Source organism: Enhydra lutris, unplaced genomic scaffold, assembly GCF_002288905.1.
Source record: "Enhydra lutris kenyoni isolate GAN:26980312 unplaced genomic scaffold, ASM228890v2 scaffoldscaffold4, whole genome shotgun sequence".
Lineage (NCBI taxonomy): Eukaryota > Metazoa > Chordata > Mammalia > Carnivora > Mustelidae > Enhydra > Enhydra lutris.
The window spans coordinates 57,666,155-57,687,008 of record NW_019154088.1 but is presented as its reverse complement, the minus strand read 5'-3'; the positions used below and the strand labels follow the sequence as shown (position 1 = coordinate 57,687,008).

At 35.8% G+C, this 20,854-nt stretch overlaps 1 protein-coding gene across 1 annotated transcript in view; it reads right to left on the bottom strand.

Moving 5' to 3' along the window:
- LOC111160451 (small nuclear RNA activating complex polypeptide 1) overlaps positions 1-20,854 on the bottom strand; it is a 33,259-nt gene that overhangs the window by 1,747 nt on the left and 10,658 nt on the right. The window contains exons 5-9 of the mRNA XM_022523593.1: positions 18,333-18,491; positions 16,508-16,576; positions 15,722-15,784; positions 13,822-13,972; positions 2,481-2,579 (exon numbers count right to left, since the gene is read on the bottom strand). Coding sequence (XP_022379301.1) covers positions 2,481-2,579; positions 13,822-13,972; positions 15,722-15,784; positions 16,508-16,576; positions 18,333-18,491 — 541 coding nt within the window. The remainder of the gene's footprint in view (positions 1-2,480; positions 2,580-13,821; positions 13,973-15,721; positions 15,785-16,507; positions 16,577-18,332; positions 18,492-20,854) is intronic.

The window sequence follows — 20,854 nt, the reverse complement described above, 5'->3', positions numbered from 1 at the left end:
GAAATGCCTATCCTTTGTCTTCTATATATTTCTATTACACTGTTTCTCTCTACCCCAATGAACTGGGTGTTTTTTTCCCCTAACTGAACTCTAAGGTCCTCGAAGGCACAGACTGATCGGATACATTCAACAGATACTTACTTAGGTCCACTGTGGGCCAGTCACTGTACTCAGATCTATAATAACTGTGATCGAAATAAAATGGCTCTTAAATGCCAGTAGTATATATCTTTATAGCCCTGTACATAGCTAAGTGTTTGAAACATGATGGGCACTCAGGATATGCTTGCTGAATGAATACAAAGCCAAATGAAAAAAAAATTGTTCTTAACACACATTGTATTCATTATCATTGATGGATTACCAACTATCAAGCCTAGCCTGTTAAATATAATTTATTCTCTATAATACTATAATTATTACTAGAGGTAATATTATTTAAACTGTTGTTTAATAAACACTACAAATTATGAAAACTACAACACTAAACGGTAGAGCCATTTTAATTTGTCATGCAATTTACAACTATTTAGTTACAATCATGATTCCATAGGTGAAAATTTTACATCCAAATTTGAAATAACTATTTTTTAACAATAAAATCTTTTTAAAGTTATATCCAGAAACTTACTTGTATTTGTGAGCCTTGCCCTTTCTTAGGAATACATTCCAGACATCCTCATGATGAGGTACACTGACATACTAATAATGGTATTTTACCTATCCTTTTATCTCTCCTTTCATTTATTATATTAACATTTACTTTTTTTTTTAATTTTTTGTTTCTTTTCAGCATAACAGTATTCATTGTTTTTGCACCACACCCAGTGCTCCATGCAATCTGTGCCCTCCCCAATACCCACCACCTGGTTCCCCCCACCTCCCCCCCCCCCCCGCCCCTTCAAAACCCTCAGGTTGTTTTTCAGAGTCCACAGTCTCTCATAGTTCACCTCCCCTTCCAATTTCCCTCAACTCCCTTCTCTCCATCTCCCCTTGTCCTCCATGTTATTTGTTATGCTCCACAAATAAGTGAAACCATATGATAATTGACTCTCTCTGCTTGACTTATTTCACTCAGCATAATCTCTTCCAGTCCTGTCCATGTTGCTACAAAAGTTGGGTATTCATCCTTTCTGATGGAGGCATAATACTGCAGTGTATATGGACCATATCTTCCTTATCCATTCATCCGTTGAAGGGCATCTTGGTTCTTTCCATAGTTTGGCAACCATGGCCATTGCTGCTATAAACATTGGGGTACAGATGGACCTTCTTTTCACTACATCTGTATCTTTGGGGTAAATACCCAGTAGTGCAATTGCAGGGTCATAGGGAAGCTCTATTTTTAATTTCCTGAGGAATCTCCACACTGTTCTCCAAAGCGGCTGCAGCAACTTGCATTCCCACCAACAGTGTAAGAGGGTTCCCCTTTCTCCACATCCCCTCCAACACATGTTGTTTCCTGTCTTGCTAATTTTGGCCATTCTAACTGGTGTAAGGTGGTATCTCAATGTGGTTTTAATTTGAATCTCCCTGATGACTAGTGATGATGAACATTTTTTCATATGTCTAATAGCCATTTGTGTGTCTTCATTGGAGAAGTGTCTGTTCATATCTTCTGCCCATTTTTTGATATGATTATCTGTTTTGTGTGTGTTGAGTTTGAGTAGTTCTTTATAGATCCTGGATATCAACCTTTTGTTTGTACTGTCATTTGCAAATATCTTCTCCCATTCCGTGGGTTGCCTCTTTGTTTTGTTGACTGTTTCCTTTGCTGTGCAGAAGCTTTTATCTTGATGAAGTCCCAAAAGTTCATTTTCGCTTTTGTTTCCTTTGCCTTTGGAGACATGTCTTTAAAGAAGCTGCTGTGGCTGATATCAAAGAGGTTACTGCCTATGTTTTAACATTTACTTTTTTTTTTTTTTAAGATTTTATTTATTTATTCGACAGAGAAATCACAAGTAGGCAGAGAGGAGGCAGGCAGAGAGAGGGGAGAAGCAGGCTCCCCGCTGAGCAGAGAGCCCGATGTGGGGCTCGATCCCAGGACCCTGAGATCATGACCTGAGCTGAAGGCAGAGGCTTAACCCACTGAGCCACCGAGGCGCCCCTAACATTTACTTTTAAGTGTCATAATTAATACTAAAATTCTCCAATGTGTCAAGGAAAAAAGCATCACGAAAACACACAGGTAACCACCATGCTGTTCATGGGTTCTAAACCTTAATGCTCCCCAAGCATAACTTTCCATCAATATTTTTTTTTTAAAGGTTTATTTATTTATTTGACAGATAGAGATGACAAGTAGGCAGAGAGGCAGGCAGAGAGAGAGAGGAGGAAGCAGGCTCCCTGCGGAGCAAAGAGCCAGATGCGGGGCTCGATCCCAGGACGCTGGGATCATGACCTGAGCCGAAGGCAGAGGCTTAACCCACTGAGCCACCCAGGTGCCCCTCCATCAATATTTGACAAAATTTCATCCATACCTGTTTCGCTAAAACTTCCATTGTCCTCTTCCTCTTCTGTAATTACAGGCATACTCAGCCTTAAAGATTTATCTTCTTTATGTACATTCTGCATGTCATCTGGAAATAGTTAAGAAAATCATTTCATACAAAAATTTTTTTTAAAGATTTTATTTATTTATTTGACAGAGAAAGAGAGAGATCACAAGTAGGCAGAGAGGCAGGCAGAGAGAGGAGGAAGCAGGCTCACCGCCGAACAGAGAGCCCGATGCGGGGCTCGATCCCAGGACCGAGATCACGACCTGAGCTGAAGGCAGAGGCTTAACCCACTGAGCCACCCAGGCACCCCTATTTCATACAAAAATTAAGAATGTTAATCACTGAGAAAAATTTTTACACAAAATGAAGTCATTACTACAATAACATAAAAATTAGACATTTAAACTAAATGCTAAAATAGTAATGGTAAAGAGAAATATGCATTTTAAAATCCATATCTATTTTAAGTATTCTTTGTATCTCTGCTTTGAAAATAATTGAATTCTTCCATTAAAGTAAAGAAAATGAAGGAAAAGGAAAGAAATGAAATTAATCAAACATGAAAATTTTACTCAAGCTTTATCACACACATCATGGGTTATATCTGTAGATATCAAGGAATAATTGTGAGTCTTACTTCAACTATATAAGCTAATCACAAATGTAATTTTAAAGGTAATAGCCTTGTTTTTGAATGTATACTATCTTTTCTCACTGTATCTGCTCGATTCCTCTAATCATAATTTGCCACTGACTTACCATTTTCCAAAATATTTTTCTACATCAACCTTCTGGTGCCTAAAGAAATATCCTCATCATATTTATCAAATACCATTGTCTTATCAAGTCTCATTTAGCACATAACTTTCAGGTCCAACAGCAATACCCTCATACATTCTCATTCCTCATGCTGCCTTATTCTTTTCCACAATACTTTTACCATCTGATCTATTATTACATGTTGATTTTTTTCTCTATGGTCTGCCTCTTTCCACTAGGATGTAAGTTTCACAAGCACAGGCTTTAAGTCAGTGTATCCCCAGCACTCAGAAAAGTGCCTGACATACAGTAGGGCCTCAATAAATATTTATTAAATGATTAAATATGGAAGCAATGATTTTATAACACAGTATTTCATTTTAACACATATGTTAACGCATACCTGTCAGCACTTCTCATAAGGTAAGAAATTAAATGAAAATAAACTTAAATTTTCTGCTCTGAACACATATATGCTAAGATGGGGTATAGAGTTTATGGAAAGAACAGATTGCTCTAAGGAAGAACTGAGTAAACTGTAGCAACAAGCTTCTTAAATACAATTTAAACTTAATAAAATAATACCAGTTTCCCATTAAGTCATTAGAATTTTACCTTTACAAATCATAAATATTAATTACAATATTTTATTACATAAGTTGTAAGATGGTAGTTGTTTTAGGAAATCTCTTATTACATCTAATCAGGTTTTTTAAAAAATTTGAACCTATATTTCCAGTTCACAAAATTATAATCAGTACAATCTACCCAAAGTTACTGATACTGTTCTTCATAATCTTTTAGCCATGTCCATCCATATCCATTATTAATGATTTTTCCCTAAATCCACATTTGCAACTTCAAAGACTATTCAACAATGTCAAGATAAGGATTTCTGAGTTAAAACTGGACAGGTGAGTGATACCTGGGTGGCTCAGTCAATTAAGTGTCTGCCATCTGCCTTTGGCTCGGGTCATGAGGCCAGGACTCTGGGGTCGAGCCCCACACTGAGCTCCCTGCTCAGCATGGAGTCTGCTTCTCCCTCTCCCTTCCCCCCGTTCATGTTCTTTCTCTCAAATAAATAAATAGATAAAATCTTTTAAAAAAGGGGGGGGCAGTTGAGAAGTCTTCATCTAGTAACATGATGATTACTTACATTTTAGATGGATCTCTACATTAAGTAAGTTTAAAAAATAAAAAGCAATGTTCTCTAAAAGCTCTTAAAAACAAATACAGTGCTTCACCCACCTATCATACAGCCAGAAACCAAGAAGTTAACACACAAAACTTCAGATGTTTACCTCAAAGTCCACATATTAAATAAAGCTCATGAACTTCAGTCACCAGTATGTTCCCCAGGCCCCTACCCAAAATCTGATTACGTTTATTTTACATAAAACCGAAGTGAACAGCCAACCAGTTTCTGAAATCATTATAAGCAGCAGCAAAAGGGCAAAAAAAAAAAAAAAAAAAAAAAAAAAATTGCTATAAGCCACAATGACAACAGAAAGAAGACAACCTACCACAATAAATGTAACAAAAACTTTTTAAAAAAATAAGACATAAGAATTGACAAAGTACTGCAGTGTGAAACCGTAAGTATAAAGATAAACTTCCTCACACACTTATTTCTTGATATGATCATTATATTCTAAAACCTAGTAATATAAATATGCTTATGAAAATAACCCTGAGTCATAAAGATTAAATTAAATTATGTTTAGAATATACTGTTCTAGAAAATAGGAGGGCACAGCTGGGTGGCTCAGTCGTTAAGCATCTGCCTTTGGCTTGGGTCATGATCCCAGCGTCCTGGAAGTCCTGGGATCAAGCCCTGCATCAGGGCTTGCTCAGCAGGAAGCCTTCTCCCTCTCCCACTCTCCCTGCTTGTGTTCCCTCTCTTGCTGTCTCTCTCTCTCTGTCAAATAAATAAATAAAATCTTTTAAAGAAAAAAGAAAAAATAGGAGAGCATGAAATATATTTTAGTATTTTTCTAATTATAAAAATGATAAATGCACATTGTAAAAAAACAAGCAATATATAGAGAAAAATGTTTTATAAAGATATTAACCAGAATAATTAAGCTTTTAAAAAGTAAATTTTGACATTTAAATCACTAACCTTAGTTATTACAAAATTAACTCCCTAGAAGGTAGATGGTTTTTACTGTGTTCAAAGCTAACAGTGTGGGATACAATTATAACCAATAGACTATTGCTCAATCGTAAGTGGTTACTAGACATGCAGTTAGAATACAACATACTTAACTGCATGCCTAATTTGAGCTCCAGACCCACATTTCCAGTTACCTGAGAGACAGCAAGTATAGCAGTTAAAGATTCAGGCTTGGATTCAGACACATTGCTATTCCAGTCTCAGCTCCACTTACCAGGTAGGTGACCTTGGACATGTGAAAGAAGTGTGGCAGATACTCAGTGTGACAGAAATAATAGCTACTATCCTCTCCACCATCCTATCATCATTACCATTACTGATGTCCTTCCAGAAATGTGCATGCTATAGTCTAGGAATGGGGAACACATATAGCTGAAGCTTAAATAATACAAACTTAGGTATATCCAATCAATAGACTGAGCACTTTTTATTGCCCGACAACTATTACAGGAATTGAACCTGGAAAGGCAGACTGGGACAAATTCTTTTTTTGTTTCTTTTTTTTTTTTTTTTTAAAGATTTTATTTATTTATTTGACAGAGAGAGATCACAAGTAGACGGAGAGGCAGGCAGAGAGAGAGAGAGAGAGAGAGAGAGAGAGAGAGAGGAGGAAGCAGGCTTCTTGCTGAGCAGAGAGCCCGATGCGGGACTCGATCCCAGGACCCTGAGATCATGACCTGAGCCGAAGGCAGCGGCTTAACCCACTGAGCCACCCAGGCGCCCTAGACTGGGACAAATTCTACCCCTGATAAAATCTTCATCCTATGTTCCTTATTCCTGTCAAAGGCACCAACATTCCTTCAGTTGCTTAGGCATTAAGTCCTTGTCCCACCCCTCTCCATCAGCCTCTATGTTTGGTTATATACAGCTACATTACATCTATGCTTGGTTATATACACTGGCTCTCGTATCTGTTCACCAGCTTGCCTAATTCCTACAACCACCTGGCCAGTTGCTCATGCTCCCCTAAAACAGCCTTTTCCTTAGTGTTCCTATTTTCAGTTTATCCCCACCTACCAACCATACTACTCCCAGATTGATTTTCTTCAAAGAAAAAGTATACCACTTTCTTGCTCAGAAGTCTCAGATGACTCCCCTCTGCTACCAAAATTCAATGGTTCTACACCTCGGGGCTGGTCAAAAGACAACCTCAACATATTTTTCTATATTAACAATAGCTCCTCAACACATCCTTTACACTCACTCCTAGGCAAAATAGAGTCACTCTATACTTCCAACTACCCTGCCTTTTTTAAATGCCAATCCCTGTATTTGTCTTAAGTCTATGAAAGTATTGTTATATTTATTTTTTTAATAAAAAAAACTTTGGGGGACGCCTGGGTGGCTCAGTTGGTTAAACAGCTGCCTTCGGCTCAGGTCATGATCCCAGCGTCCTGGGATCGAGTCCCACATCGGGCTCCTTGCTCAGCGGGGAGCCTGCTTCTCCCTCTGCCTCTGCCTAGCACTCTGCCTGTGCTCATTCTCTCTAACAAATAAATAAATAAAATCTTTAAAAAAAAAAAACAACTTTGGATTTTTTTCTGGATTACTAAAGTAACATACAGTTAATACAAAAAATTCAAACATTACAGAAATGCATGGACTTAGAAATTTGTCATGATCCCATCCCTGAGAATTAACCACTGTTAATATGCTTCTAGATTTCTTTAATGATATAACATTGTGTTTATGTCTACATATGTATTTTTTAAAGATTTTATTTATTTATATGAGAGAGAGAGAGTACGTGCGTGTGCGCAAGCATGGGGGAAGGAGAGGGACAAGCAGACTCCCTGCTCAGCATAAAGCCCACGATGGGATTAGATCCCATCACCCTGAGATCATGACTACAGCCAAAACCAAGAGCTGGACACTCAACCGACTGAGCCAACCAGGTGTCCTCCCTATAGATATTTTTATGAACAGAAATGCAATCATACTCTTCTTTAAAAAGACATTCTCACTAAACAATGCTTAATAGGTCTATTTTGGACCTACTTTCATGTCAGTATATATAGAACTTTCTCTAAGCTTTTTAATAACTGCAAAATATTCTTTTATATGGGCTAACAATTTTACATACCATGTTTTTCAATGTTATACATTTGAGTTGGTTAGTCTTTGCCATTTCAAATAATATTGCAGTGAATGTCCTATTTTTTGTCACTTGTAAAGGATAAATACTTAGAAACTGAATCGCTACATTAGAAGACATAAACTTCTAAAATTTTGACAGATGATTCCAAATTGCTGTCTGAAAATGATGTGCCAACTTATACTGCCACTTAAAATCAGATTTTACCTATTCATACTTTCACTATCAATGGGTATTCACTTATCCTTAATATTTGCCAATCTAATAAGTTATATAAAAATCATGTTTTAATTTACGTTCCTTTAATTACAGAGATTAAATATCTCTTCATAGGGGCACCTGGGTGGCTCAGTGGGTTAAAACCTCCGCCTTCGGCTCAGGTCATGATCCCAGGGTCCTGGGATCGAGCCCCACATCGGGCTCTCTGCTCGGCAAGGAGCCTGCTTCCCTCTCTCTCTCTCTGCCTACCTCTCTGTCTACTTGTGATCTCTGTCAAATAAATAAATAAAATCTTTAAAAATAAATAAATAACTATCTCTTCATATACATGTTGACTGTCTGTATTTTGTGAATTGCATGCTCATCTCCTAAGCCAGTTTTTCTACTGGGTGGTGGCCTTTTTCTTACTAATTTATAAAAGCTCCCCTAAAATTAGAAATGTTAACATTATATGTGCTGCAAATAGTTTTGCAAGCTCTTCTGCATTGCTGGGAGTATAAGGTGCTTCTTTCTGAAAGGAGCACGAAATCAAAAATACCTTTCCACTTTAAGGAAATGAAATTTTAATTAAAGAGAAACTATGAAGCACTTGGATCTTTAAGATATCGAATAACAGAGCACTTCTGCTTCAAAGTACTTACAGTACCTTCTGAGCCACAAAGCTGGTTAGCTAGAATAGTTGAGTTACAACTAAAAATATTTTAATTCAGGTATCTTATTAGACTTTTTCTTTCTCATGGGTTAAATCCCTAACACACCTAAGTAAATTCAATAACAAATCTTAGATGTGATAAAGAACCAGTTCTTAAAAGCTAATTTCAGAGTTTATGAAAATGTTTTAGGTAACTTCATTAAGTAATAAAATATACTATAACAAAGGAAGTGATATATTACACCTGCCAAATATTTAAGATGAAAAGAAAATTTCATTTAATTTCTTTCCTATCTTGCACTTATTCCTCTTTTGTTACTCAGCCACATAAAAACAAAACAAAATAAAAATCTGTTTAGGTGTTTAAGAAAGCAACTTGGCCAGCCGACCTCTCTGCACTTGTATGAAGGTTGATTGCTAATAAAAACTGCTTGTGCAGCTTTCAAAACCCAACGTTATCTTTGATACACCTTAGAAAAAACACTTACTCTTGCAGAAGTTATTTTTAAATACAATCAAACTAATCAGTCTTTTCCTCATGTCCTCTGGGTTTCAGTTGTTGATTTATAGATAATAAAAGTCCCCATTTTCAATATACAGGTTTAGGAGTTTGGACAAATGCAGTTGTGCAATTACCACTGCAACCAAAATACAGAACAATTCCTTTATTTTCATTATCAGAAATTTCCCTGCCCTTCTACAGTCAACACCGCCCTCCACCCTCAGCACCTAGCCACCTATGATGTTTTCTGCCCCTATAAATTCTGATTCTTCCAGATTGTCTTTATGCCTTTTATGTCTGTCTTCTTTCTCTTGCTTAGCACAAGGCACATGAGTCCCCCCTCCATGCTACTATATGTATCAGCAGCTGCTTTATTCCTGAGTAGTAACTCACTGTACACTTATTCCATGGTTTGTTTACCCAAGTTGAAGACATTTAGGCTGGCTATAATTATTCACAATTATGTACAGAACCAGTATAAACTTTTGCATACAACCTTTTGTGTGAAATTATGTAAGTTTTCACTTCTCTTGGGTAAACACCAAGGAGTAGGACTGCTGGGTCATAAGGTAAGTGTGTGTTTAGCTTTATCGGAAACAGCCAGTTTTCCAAAGTGACTGTACCATTTTGGATTCCCACCAGCAATGTATGAAGGTTCAAATGTTCTGTGTCCTCATCAGCTTTTATTATTGTCAATCTCCTTGTTTTGTTTTTCAGTTTTTGTAGCCATTGTGACAGGCAGTATTAGAATGTTACTATGCTTTTAATTTGCATTTCCCACTAATTAAAGATGTCAAACATCTTTCAAGATGCTTATTTACCATGCACATATTCTTTTTGAAGTATCTGTTCAGATTTTTTGCCCATCTTTTCATTGGGCGGTTTATTTATTACTAAGTGTTGACAGTTCTTTATATATTTGGACACAAGACCTCTATCAGGTTTGTATCTTGCAAATATTTTCTCCCACTCTGTGGCCTGTCTTTTCGTTTTCTTATAAGTGTCTTCCAAAGAATTTTAATTTGAGGCAAGTCTAACTAAATTTTTTTCTTTTATGGCTTGTATTTCTTGTCATGTATAAAAAATCTTTGCCCAATCTAAGACCACATTTTTTGTTTTCATCTTTTTTCTTTTTTTTAAAGATTTTACTTATTTATTTGGCAGACAGAGATCACAAGTAGGCAGACAGGCAGGCAGAGAGGAAGGGAAGCAGGCTCCCTGCTGAGCAGAGAGCCCAATGCTGGGCTTGATCCCAGGACCCTGGAATCATGACCTGAGCCGAAGGCAGAGGCTTTAACCCACTGAGCCACCCAGGCACCCCTTGTTTTCATCTTTTAAGTTTTATGACTTTAGTTTTTATATTTAAGTCTGTAACCATTTTAAGTTAATTTCTGCATATGGCAAAGAGGTTTACGTTGAAGATGTTTTTTGCATATGGATATAAAATTGTATCAGCGCCATTTACAAGACTATCTTTTTACCTGGAATTCTCCTTGTACCTTTGTCAAAAATAAAACTGACGATGTAAGTACAAGTCTATTTCTAGATTCCCTATTCTCTTCCATTGACTTGTATGTCTACCTTTTTGCAGATAGTACATTGTCTTGATTTTTGAAATTTTATAGTTATTTCTCAAAACTGTTTTGGCTACTCTAGTTTCTTCCCATTTCCATATACACTTAAGAATCAGCTTGTTATTTATATAACTGTTGGGACTTCTTGGGATTACATTTAATCTACAGAACAATACAGGATTAGGTGTCTCTTAACTGTATTGGTTTTCTAATCCATGAGGTCCATATTATCTCTCCATTCACCTAAATCATCTTTGATTCCTTTCATCATTTTGTAGTTTTCAGCATACAGATCCCGTACACATGTTGTTACCTATATTCTAAGCTATTTTGTGGATTTTGTGTTGTTATACTTTAAAATTTTTTTCAATTACTAATTATTCCATTGTTAGTATACAGAAATACTAACCCTATACCTTGTGACCTCGTTAAACTTACTTATTAGTTCTGGTAACTACTGAGTAGAATTTTTGAAATTTTCTGTGTAAAAAGTAATTTCATTTGTAAACAGACACAATCTTATTTCCTCCTTTCTAATCTAAATGTCTATTATTTCTTTTTCTTGCCTTACTTCACTGGCTAGGACCTCCAGTATGATGTATAAGAGGAATAATGCATAGTCATCCCTGCCTTGTATTTCAGAGGGAAAGTATGGTTTCACCATTAAGTATGGTGTTAGCTGTATTTTTTTCCACACAAATCCTTTATCGGGTTGAGAAAGTTCCTTTCTAATCCTAATTTTCTCAGATTTTATCATGAATAGATGCTGGATTTTGTCAAATATTTTGTCGACATATACTGAGATGATTATACAGTCCTTCTTCTTTATTCTGGTTCTCCTTTATTTCCTAAATAAACCAGCCTTATATTCTTGGGATAAACCCAAGTTTATTCTACTACACTGTCCTTTTAAGATACCATTGGATTCAACTTGCCAATAGTTTGTAAAAATTTTTATATTCATATTCATGAGGGAAAGTCTTTGTCTTTTCTTAAAAGGTCAATAAGCTGGGAAGTGTTCCTTCTTGTGTCTTCTGAAAGAACAGCATAATATTCCTTCCTTAAATGTTTCTTAGACTTTCCAGCAAAGCCATTTGCTGGAATGTATTTTTTTTTTAGTAAATGTAGAACTACTCAAATGCTATATTCCTTTTAGTGTTGGTTTTGGAAATGTGTGTCTTTAAAAAGATATATCCGTTTTACCTAACCTAACTTATTGGCATAAGAGTATTTATAATTTTTCCTTATTAGCCTCTTAATTTCTGTACAGTTTGCAGTGGTGTCCTTTACCTTACTAAATTTTGTGCTCCAATGTTTTTTCCAGGGAATTTTCTTTAAGATATTTTTACGCATAAAATCAGTCATTTGTAAATCAAGGTAATTTTCTTTTTTAAAATTTATTTATTTATTTATTTGACAGAGAGAGAGAGAGATCACAAGTAGGCAGAGAGGCAGGAAGGAAGCAGGCCCCCTGCCGAGCAGTAAGCCCGATGGGAGGCTTGATCCCAGGACCCTGAGATTATGACCTGAGCTGAAGGCAGAGGTTTTAACCCACTGGGCCACCCAAGTACCCCAATCATGGTAATTTTCTAATTTTTCTGAAATCATGTCTTACTTCACTATCCTGCCTAATTACATTGACAGGCAGTATTAAATACAATTGTGATACTTCTATGTACTAGCAACAAACATGAGGTGGCCTTTTGTCAAATAACATGCACTCACATACATACTTTTTAAAACTGAGTTAAGATATAACATACTACTTTTTTTAATCTGGAGCAGAGGCTGACAAACTGTGGCCACAGGCTAAACCTGGCCTACCACCTGTTTTTGTAAATACAATTTTATTGGAACATATTCATTTGCTTATATATTGTCTGTGGTTACTTTGCCTTACAATGGCAGAGTTAAGTAGTTGTTAAAGAAATCTTATGGCCTAAGAAGCCTAAAATATTTACCCCCTGGTTCTTTATAACAGGTTTGCTGACCCCCTAATCTAAAGGATTCTTTTTTTAATCAAGAATAGATGCTAGATTTTATCAAATGTCTTCTTGGGTAAGTATAAAATGAATTCCCATTTTCCCCTTTAATCTATTTGTATGGCAAATTATATTGATATATTCCAAATTGCACCGTCCCTTCATTCTGGAACAAAATGCACTCAGTTAAGTTGTTTTATAGCTGGGATTCTTTCAATACTTATAATAGGATTTTTTTTCAGAGTGAGATTGGTCTAACAGGTTTCTTCCCAATATCTGCCAGCCTTGTAAAAAGAACCAAGAAATTCTGCTTTTGAAGTATTTCCTGATTATCCTTAACAAATATGGTATCTCCTCCTCTGAATTTTCAGTATACTTCAAGCAACTGTTACCAAAGTTAATCATATCTGGACTATGTTAAAGGTATTTAACTTTAATTCTCCTTCCACTACCTGGAAGGGAAAGGCTATAGGAAGGAAAACATTTATGTTAAAAAGCCATAACCCGGGGCACCTGGGTGGCTCAGTGGGTTGGGCCTCTGCTTTCGGCTCGGGTCGTGATCTCAGGGTCCTGGGATCGAGCCCCGCATCGGGCTCTCTGCTTGGCGGGGAGCCTGCTTCCTCCTCTCTCTCTCTGCCTGCCTCTCTGCCTACTTATGATCTCTCTCTGTCAAATAAATAAATAAAATCTTTAAAAAAAAAAAAAAAAAGCCATAACCCATCTTTATATACTGCACTAGTAGCTGGGAATATGTTTTATATTAGGCATTGAATATTTACTAATGTTTCTAATGCCTTTTTTTTCTCCTCCTGAGCCTGCTAATCAGATTCCAACTTTATGTATAGTGAATATATATTACTCGTGCAATTTTTTAAAAATTAAACTATTAAAATATATAGTCATTTCTTTAAGAATCAAATACTAAGGTTAATTTGATAGACACACTATTTTAAAAGAAAAGGTACAGCTTAATTAATGCAGCTAAAGGGAAATATAGTTTATAGAATGTATTACACCTAAGTCTACACTTAAGTTTAATTCACACACAAAAAGTACTCATAAAATATGGTCTGGACAATTTTAGACTGATTTTATAAATAGCTATTTCACTTTTGGACAAATTATTTAATCTGTATGGACCTAAATTTCATCATCTATGGAATGATGAATTTGATAACTCTTAGGATCCCTTTAAGCAGTAAGATTCTAAGGATCTAAGATAATTAATTCATGTTTATATTAAATCTCACAAAGTTCTCAAACAAGTATCTAATCCCTTTTAATAAAGAAAGAACAGGGAAGGGAAGTTGTAAAACAAGATTCATTATCCCTTGCTGAGTCTCAAAAAGACTTTAAAAAGTTACCTTTGTTTCTAGAAGACATCTTCCTTCCTGCTGATTTCAATGTTTCTTTGTTTCTTTTTTTCCTAGTTGCTTTGATTTGTCCTTGACCAGATGCAGAATCAGAGTCAGAAGAGTCAAGTTTGACTTGACGATGCCTTCTTGACTTGGATGCCTTAAGAGTTAGAAATCCAATTAACCATAATAAATCACAAAATGAATCCAACTAATAGACAATTTAGGAAAAGACAAAATACACAAAGATGGGGAAAAATAACTCATAAAAAGCACCATTATACTGGCTTGCTTAATACTTGTTGCATATATATACACTCTTTAATCTTTATAAAAGGAAATATATATACTCTTTTATCTTTATAACAGGAAGGCTTCTTGCAACTGTCATCACCATCTACTCAAATTGGGTAAAAAATGTAGTTGTTGGGTTAAAATGTAGTTGTTGTTGCATGGCTGGGAAACAGGTATAAAGGATGAGTACTGTTTTTTACTGTCTACTAACCTAGTCTCCCTTTCTTCTAAGAACATTTATGTTCCCTAGTTATCACCATGTGTTTTGAGTGGAACTACTTGACACCTGGCTCCAGGTACGTGCTGCTCATCTAGTCAAAAATTTCACATCACCGTGGCCACTGATCTGTTCAGGGGTGGGCATGTGATCTCCACCATAGCTCAATTTTAGAATTCTGTGTAACTATTAGGAAGGAAAATTCTCCCTTTCCATTGAATCCACAGCTGGAAACATGCATAGTTGGCTGTCAGGAACATTTGAAGACAGTGAAAGCAACATAAAAGGTGAAAAATAAAGGGACACTGCAAGGACATTTTAGTTATTTTCAATCAATGAATTCCCTTACTTGCTTAAGCAGAGTCCTTACAGGAGTTTTCAGCTAATGCTGAAATCCAGGTATTAACAACTATTAAAAAATTGCCATTCATTATATTTTAATTGTACCTCAATAAAGAAAAAACCTGCAGCTATGCTATGACACACTCTTGTAACACTTTATGGGAATTACAATTTAATTCTCATCATGTTTTAAGATACACACTAAATATCAATCAGCACTATATAATGTGGGCAGTTCTGGTTTAAAACAATTTGGATTAGTTAACTTATTGTCCTTGGTGCTTTCATTCAACAATATTTTGTGCTCAATTCACTGTGTGGGATAACAAATATGTAACACTTAACTAATCTACAATCACTTTTAATTTTTTATTTATTCCTTTTCACTTCTACAACTAGAAAATGATAGTAATTTCCCACAGAAAAAAGAACTCCTATATTCATGAAAACAATCCAGGAAAAAATATGGGATTAAGCACATAAACTTATCTGTGTTCTCCCCTCAAATCCCACTAAAATTAAAGTGAGAAAATTTCTGAATAAACTCCCAAAACAGAAATAGTAGAAAACAATGGAGCTGCTAAAAAAAAAAAATTTGGTAGTAGAACCAGTGAGTGACAGCTGACTTAACAGAACGAAGTCTGAAATCTAATTGCCTATATTGAGAAAGTTACTATAAACCAAACTGATCCAAGTGGATCAGGAATTAGAATCATTAGAAATGGGTCTAAAAAATGGGTCTAAAAAAGAAATGGGTCTAAATGGGTCTAAAAAATTTACGGGGCAATAGTTTAGAAATTAGAAATGGGTCTAGGGCACCTGGGTGGCTCAATGGGTTAAGCCGCTGCCTTCGGCTCAGGTCATGATCTCAGGGTCCTGGGATCGAGTCCCGCATCGGGCTCTCTGCCCAGCAGGGAGCCTGCTTCCCTCTCTCTCTCTACCTGCCTCTCTGTCTGCTTGTGATCTCTCTCTGTCAAATAAATAAATAAAATCTTTAAAAAAAAAAAAAAAGCAGCCGTTCAATTCCTAAATTATCTTATGAAAGAAATGACTTACCTGAACGACAACTGAAAAGGCCTTTGATTTTATTCTCGCTAAAGATTCTGCCCTTTCACATCTCTGGATAAAACATAAACAGGAAGGAGAAAAAGAAACATAAATATTAACAGAAATTATGGATTCCCAACTATTTGTTATCAGAAATAAGATCTGAGACAGAACGTACGGTCAAAGAAGTTAATATTCATTGGACTCATATTCACCAAAGACATATAAAAACACACCACGTTCTCATAGCAGGTCCACAATACCATCCCTATGGCTACTGATTGTTATTATTTAGGATTTAAAGAGGTTCATATGAATGAAAGCATTGGTGATTAAGGCCATCACCCCCCACATCTGCCTATGCCCAAAAATGGTTCCTTGTCTCATCAACTAAGATAGATAAAAACTCTGTGGAGGCAGAAGCAATAAATAAATAATAGCAAGCCTTCCACACTGGTTGAAAGTCAGACAGGAAGTAAGAAATGACATAATGCAAAAACCTTGCTCTGTCTGTGTAAGGGCAGAGAGCACCCTCCACAGTTATCCTCCTCTTTCCCTGCAGAAACACTTACCATCCTCGCTTCCAATCTACACCTGATGTGTCTTTCATACAGTTTCCAGAAAAGAACAAACTAACTCTTCAGAGAACTGATGTTTCAGAATTGTTTGAGATAATTGTGTTAATAGTGACCAAGGGTCATAATACTTGTATACAGAATCAGAGCCACATATCAAACGAAAAGAAGCTAACTTAACTATTGCCCCGTAAATAATCATATAGTGAATTTTTCTGACCTCTGATTCTTGTGAATTTCCTTCTTTCTTTTCTCCTCCATCTTTAACTTTTGATTTTAAGGGTGGATTCTGAAAGAGCGAAAATGTTATATATACACATTTATAATTCAAATTAACTAAAAAATCAATTGCAAATCATTTCAGAGCAGTGAGAATCATTTAATTACTACAAAACTAAACGATCACTTCACATTATTACAGCATGGTTCACCACCTGACATTAATATCAAGGTTAGGTTTCAGAACAGTTTTAAAATTTATCAATTTAATGTCTGAATCCTCCTAACTAATGAAGGAAAACACACACTTCACACAGCAGTAAGAAAATTGGTTTATCCTCCTTTCTTTCAGGTTTTTAGAGGTCTTAGTAATGCTAATTAGAGAGCTTACTAAAAGACATACTATAAAAAAAAGGTACTATCAAAGTACTATAACAGAGTACCTAATAGATTTTTACATGAATTGCTTAGGTCATTTGTGTAACCCATTTGTAACAAAGTATTCAGTCTAAAATGTGCTGTCTCTCATTAAAATAAATGGGTGTACAAGAAGCAAATTGTTTCCTCTTTTCCAAGACTGTCAGCTCATCACTTTCTTTATCTTTTCTAAAATTAAGTTTTGAGCCAGCCTTTTTTTCTTGAACCAGCTCCCTTTATACAATGAAAAACGAAAAAGTGGGAGCAAGTCTTTCTAAAAGACAATATATAAAATAATACCACCTATGTAGCATTTGTGAAAACACTAATACATTATCAGATACATAGTAAGTCATCAGAAATTATTTATGTTCTTTTATTTTTTCCTAAAAGGATTTACTAAAATAAGATGGAAGAGTGGTTTAAAAGTTAAATTGAGCAAAGCTGATTTCCAGAGTAAAAAAGTTTCTCTATGTGAAAAGGTTACTGTGGAAAATGGGCAGCCTAGCATCAGTATTTGGATCAGAAAACTAAACGGAAGATTTGTGTTGATGAGATCTGTAAATGGATAAACCCAGTCAGGTAGAGCATGCCCAATCACAATGGAAGAAGCCACAACTGCCACAACCTGGCAGTCTGCTGCCATGCAGAAAAATGGAACCAGGGTTTCCGAACCACTGAATTTTTAATAATATTTTTTAGCCTTATTTATTTATTTTAGAGAGAGAAAGGGCATGGGCATGGGAGGAAGGGCAAAGGGAGAGGGGAAGAATCTCAAGCAGATTCTGTGCTGAACCCATAGCCCAACACGGGATTTGATCTCACAACCCTGAGATCACGACCTGAGCCAAAAATCAAGAGTTGGATGTTTAACCGACTGAGCCACCCAGGCATTCCCCCAAACTACTTACTTTTAAGAGAAGTTGGATGTCTGCAATTTTAAGTGAAGTAACAAAAATTTAAATTCTAGTGATTAATTCAACATTTTAAAGCAGTGTTAGGATCAACACCGTATCAAAGAAACCACACCTGTGTGTAGGATCTGACCCAAAGACGGCTAGTGTGCAACCTCTGGAAAATGCTAAATTACAAAGATTATAATAAATCTGTGTATACCAAGATTATAGTTACACTGATATTATATATAATGTATATTATTTAACACATATTATAGAATTGCTACTAATAATTGTTTAATTATATAATTACATAAAAAAATCTGTTTTAAGGTTAAATAACATCACATAGCTGATAACTGGCAAAGCCAGAGCTAGAAAAATAAAGCCCTCGAAATCGTAACTCTAGAAACATATAGCCACTCAAGTAAGCTGCCTCTCAATTTTATCACCTAAGTCCAGCTATGTGTAATGCAAATACAATGGCGAGGTATCCAACAAGCAGTCATATACCTTTCTGTCTTTGTGCCACTGCTGATGCTCCAAAACTATGTTCTTAATATTGTCAAAAAAATCATCCTTTATCAAGCTGAGGGCTTTGTCTGGATTGGATTTATCGCCTGAAATTACATGTTTCATGTTCTGATAATGATCGTGAACATTCAGCATTTCCTAAAAGTGAAAAGATGAGTTTTTTATTTCCATTTTTGAGGAGAAACTTATAGGCAAAATCAACACAAAATAAAATGACTAAGTTGATAAGGAATAATATGCTACAGTACATTGAAAATAATATAATCATGCAACCAAAATAGCACAACGTTACTAATGAAGAGATGATGCCATCTAGCCCAGTATAAAAGTATTAAGTGTACTTATACCAGTGGGAATCTTCTATAAAATGTAAAGCACTATACAAAGGTGAAGAATTAAGAAATAAAAGAAAGTGCATGGGCTTAGAACCTTATAGGCTTGGACACTCAAATCCAGTCTGTACCTTACGGTACTGCACTTTATGGAAATTAGTTTACTTCTCTGAACCTCAGTTTCCTTGTTTTTAAGATTAGGAAAATACCACCTTCTTTATAGGGTTACTAAGATTATCAGTGAGATAACAACACAAAACATCTAACATTGTTCCTGGCACATTTTGAAAACACAACAGATCACAGCCATTATTATAACCATATAAATAAAGACTCAGAAATGAAATGTCTGGCTCAAGGTCATATTTAAGTAACAGTTAAAATTAAAAATCAAAAATTTCTTTTTCCCCATATACTTTTTTTTTTAATTCCATTATAGTTAACATAGAAAGTTATATTAGTTTCAGTTGTACAATATGGTGATTCAACAAAACTAGAAGTTCTGGTCCTATTCTTTTCATTTTATTATGCCTCCTTAACCACAAAGCTAGAACTAATGAGTGACAGAATGATGACAAAAATTCAGGTGCTGATGGGCAGACTTAATAGCATTTGTGCAGAAGGAAAGTAAGGAAGTATTAAATGTAAGGATTATCAGTGAGAATGGGTCAAGGACTACACTAGGACAGGACAGAGTCAACTGAGGTATTGAGGGATAAGGATCTCAAAGCAGATCTGTGGCAAGCCAAAGACCCTAGGTAGTGAGGATAACTTCATACAGAAATTTCTAAGGATAGCCATTCCATAGCTTGGCCCTTCTGACCGTCCTCCCCAATCACCCTAAAAGGACATGCCTTTATGCATCACTTCAGCTCTAAAATCTTCCACACCTGTTTGCTGACATACACAATTTTTTAAAACAGAGGAATCTTTAATTCAACACCTTCAGGACCTTCAATTCATACAGTAAAAGAACTTAAAATCAAAATTAAAAAGCACGTTCAACAAGGTATGTTGAAAAAAAAATTAACATTCCACCACCATATTAGTCCACAACCAAAAATTATAATTGGATTCAAATCATCTTTTTCATTAAGAGAATATGGATAAGAACAATGTAATGTCTTGCTTTCTAAAACATCCTCTGCCTCCTTATGATTAACCTCAGTACTTCCTGGCAATCCTTTCTGCTATCCCCAAACCTTTTGTTCTTCACAGTGTTTATTCCAAACTTTCTCTATTCTCAATTCCTTGAACCCTCAATGCCGTTTCCTAAAGTTCAGACTAATCAGGCCTATTTCTCTTCTATTTCTCTTCTTCACAACAAATCATATGAATCGATTTTCACCTCCTTTCCCCAAGTTTCAAAAGAATTATGCCTTCTCCTGCTCAAGGCTAATCTCTCCACTGGGCTTCCATCACGGACTGCCTACCTCCTTTATAGCAGGAACCCTGCATTTCCATCTTTCATACAACCTCCCCTCACTGAATCCTTATCCTAAGCCTAAATATAAACTTGAAGTTAAACAAATAATTTAAAAATTATTTAAAACACCTACCTGGCAGGGATATTATGAGGAATAAAATAATCTATACAAAACATCTTGTTTAGCTCCCGTACTATACCATGTACTATGACTAGACATTTAGTAAACAGATTCCTTCTAACACAGTAATTCTTATCTTTTGGTGAGGGGTGGGGAGGAGTGGGGGTTGGAGCATGAACACCTTTGAGAATGTGAAGGTAGTTATGGTACCTCAACCAAACCAAGCCCCCATATATATGAGAGTTTATCATACAATGCAGGGGGAAAAGGATACATGGACCTTCTGAACACCACCCATGGATCCCAAATTAACAATTTTTGCTTAAAAACAGTTATTTTACAGAGTACACCCAGAGTACTTTCAAAAATCAATTTGTTGGTTAAGCATCTGACTCTTAATCTTACCTCAGGTCATGATCTCATGGGTCCTGAGATTGAGCCCCACAACCTGCTCCACATTCAGTGGGCAGTCTGCTTGAGAATCGCTCTCCCTCATCCCCTCCCCCAGTCTCACACACACACTCTTTCCCTCTCTCTCAAATAAATCAATGTCTTTAAAAAAAAATCAATTTGCTACCTTAACTACAAACATAACAGATGAAATCTGACAGGCTAAAGCTAT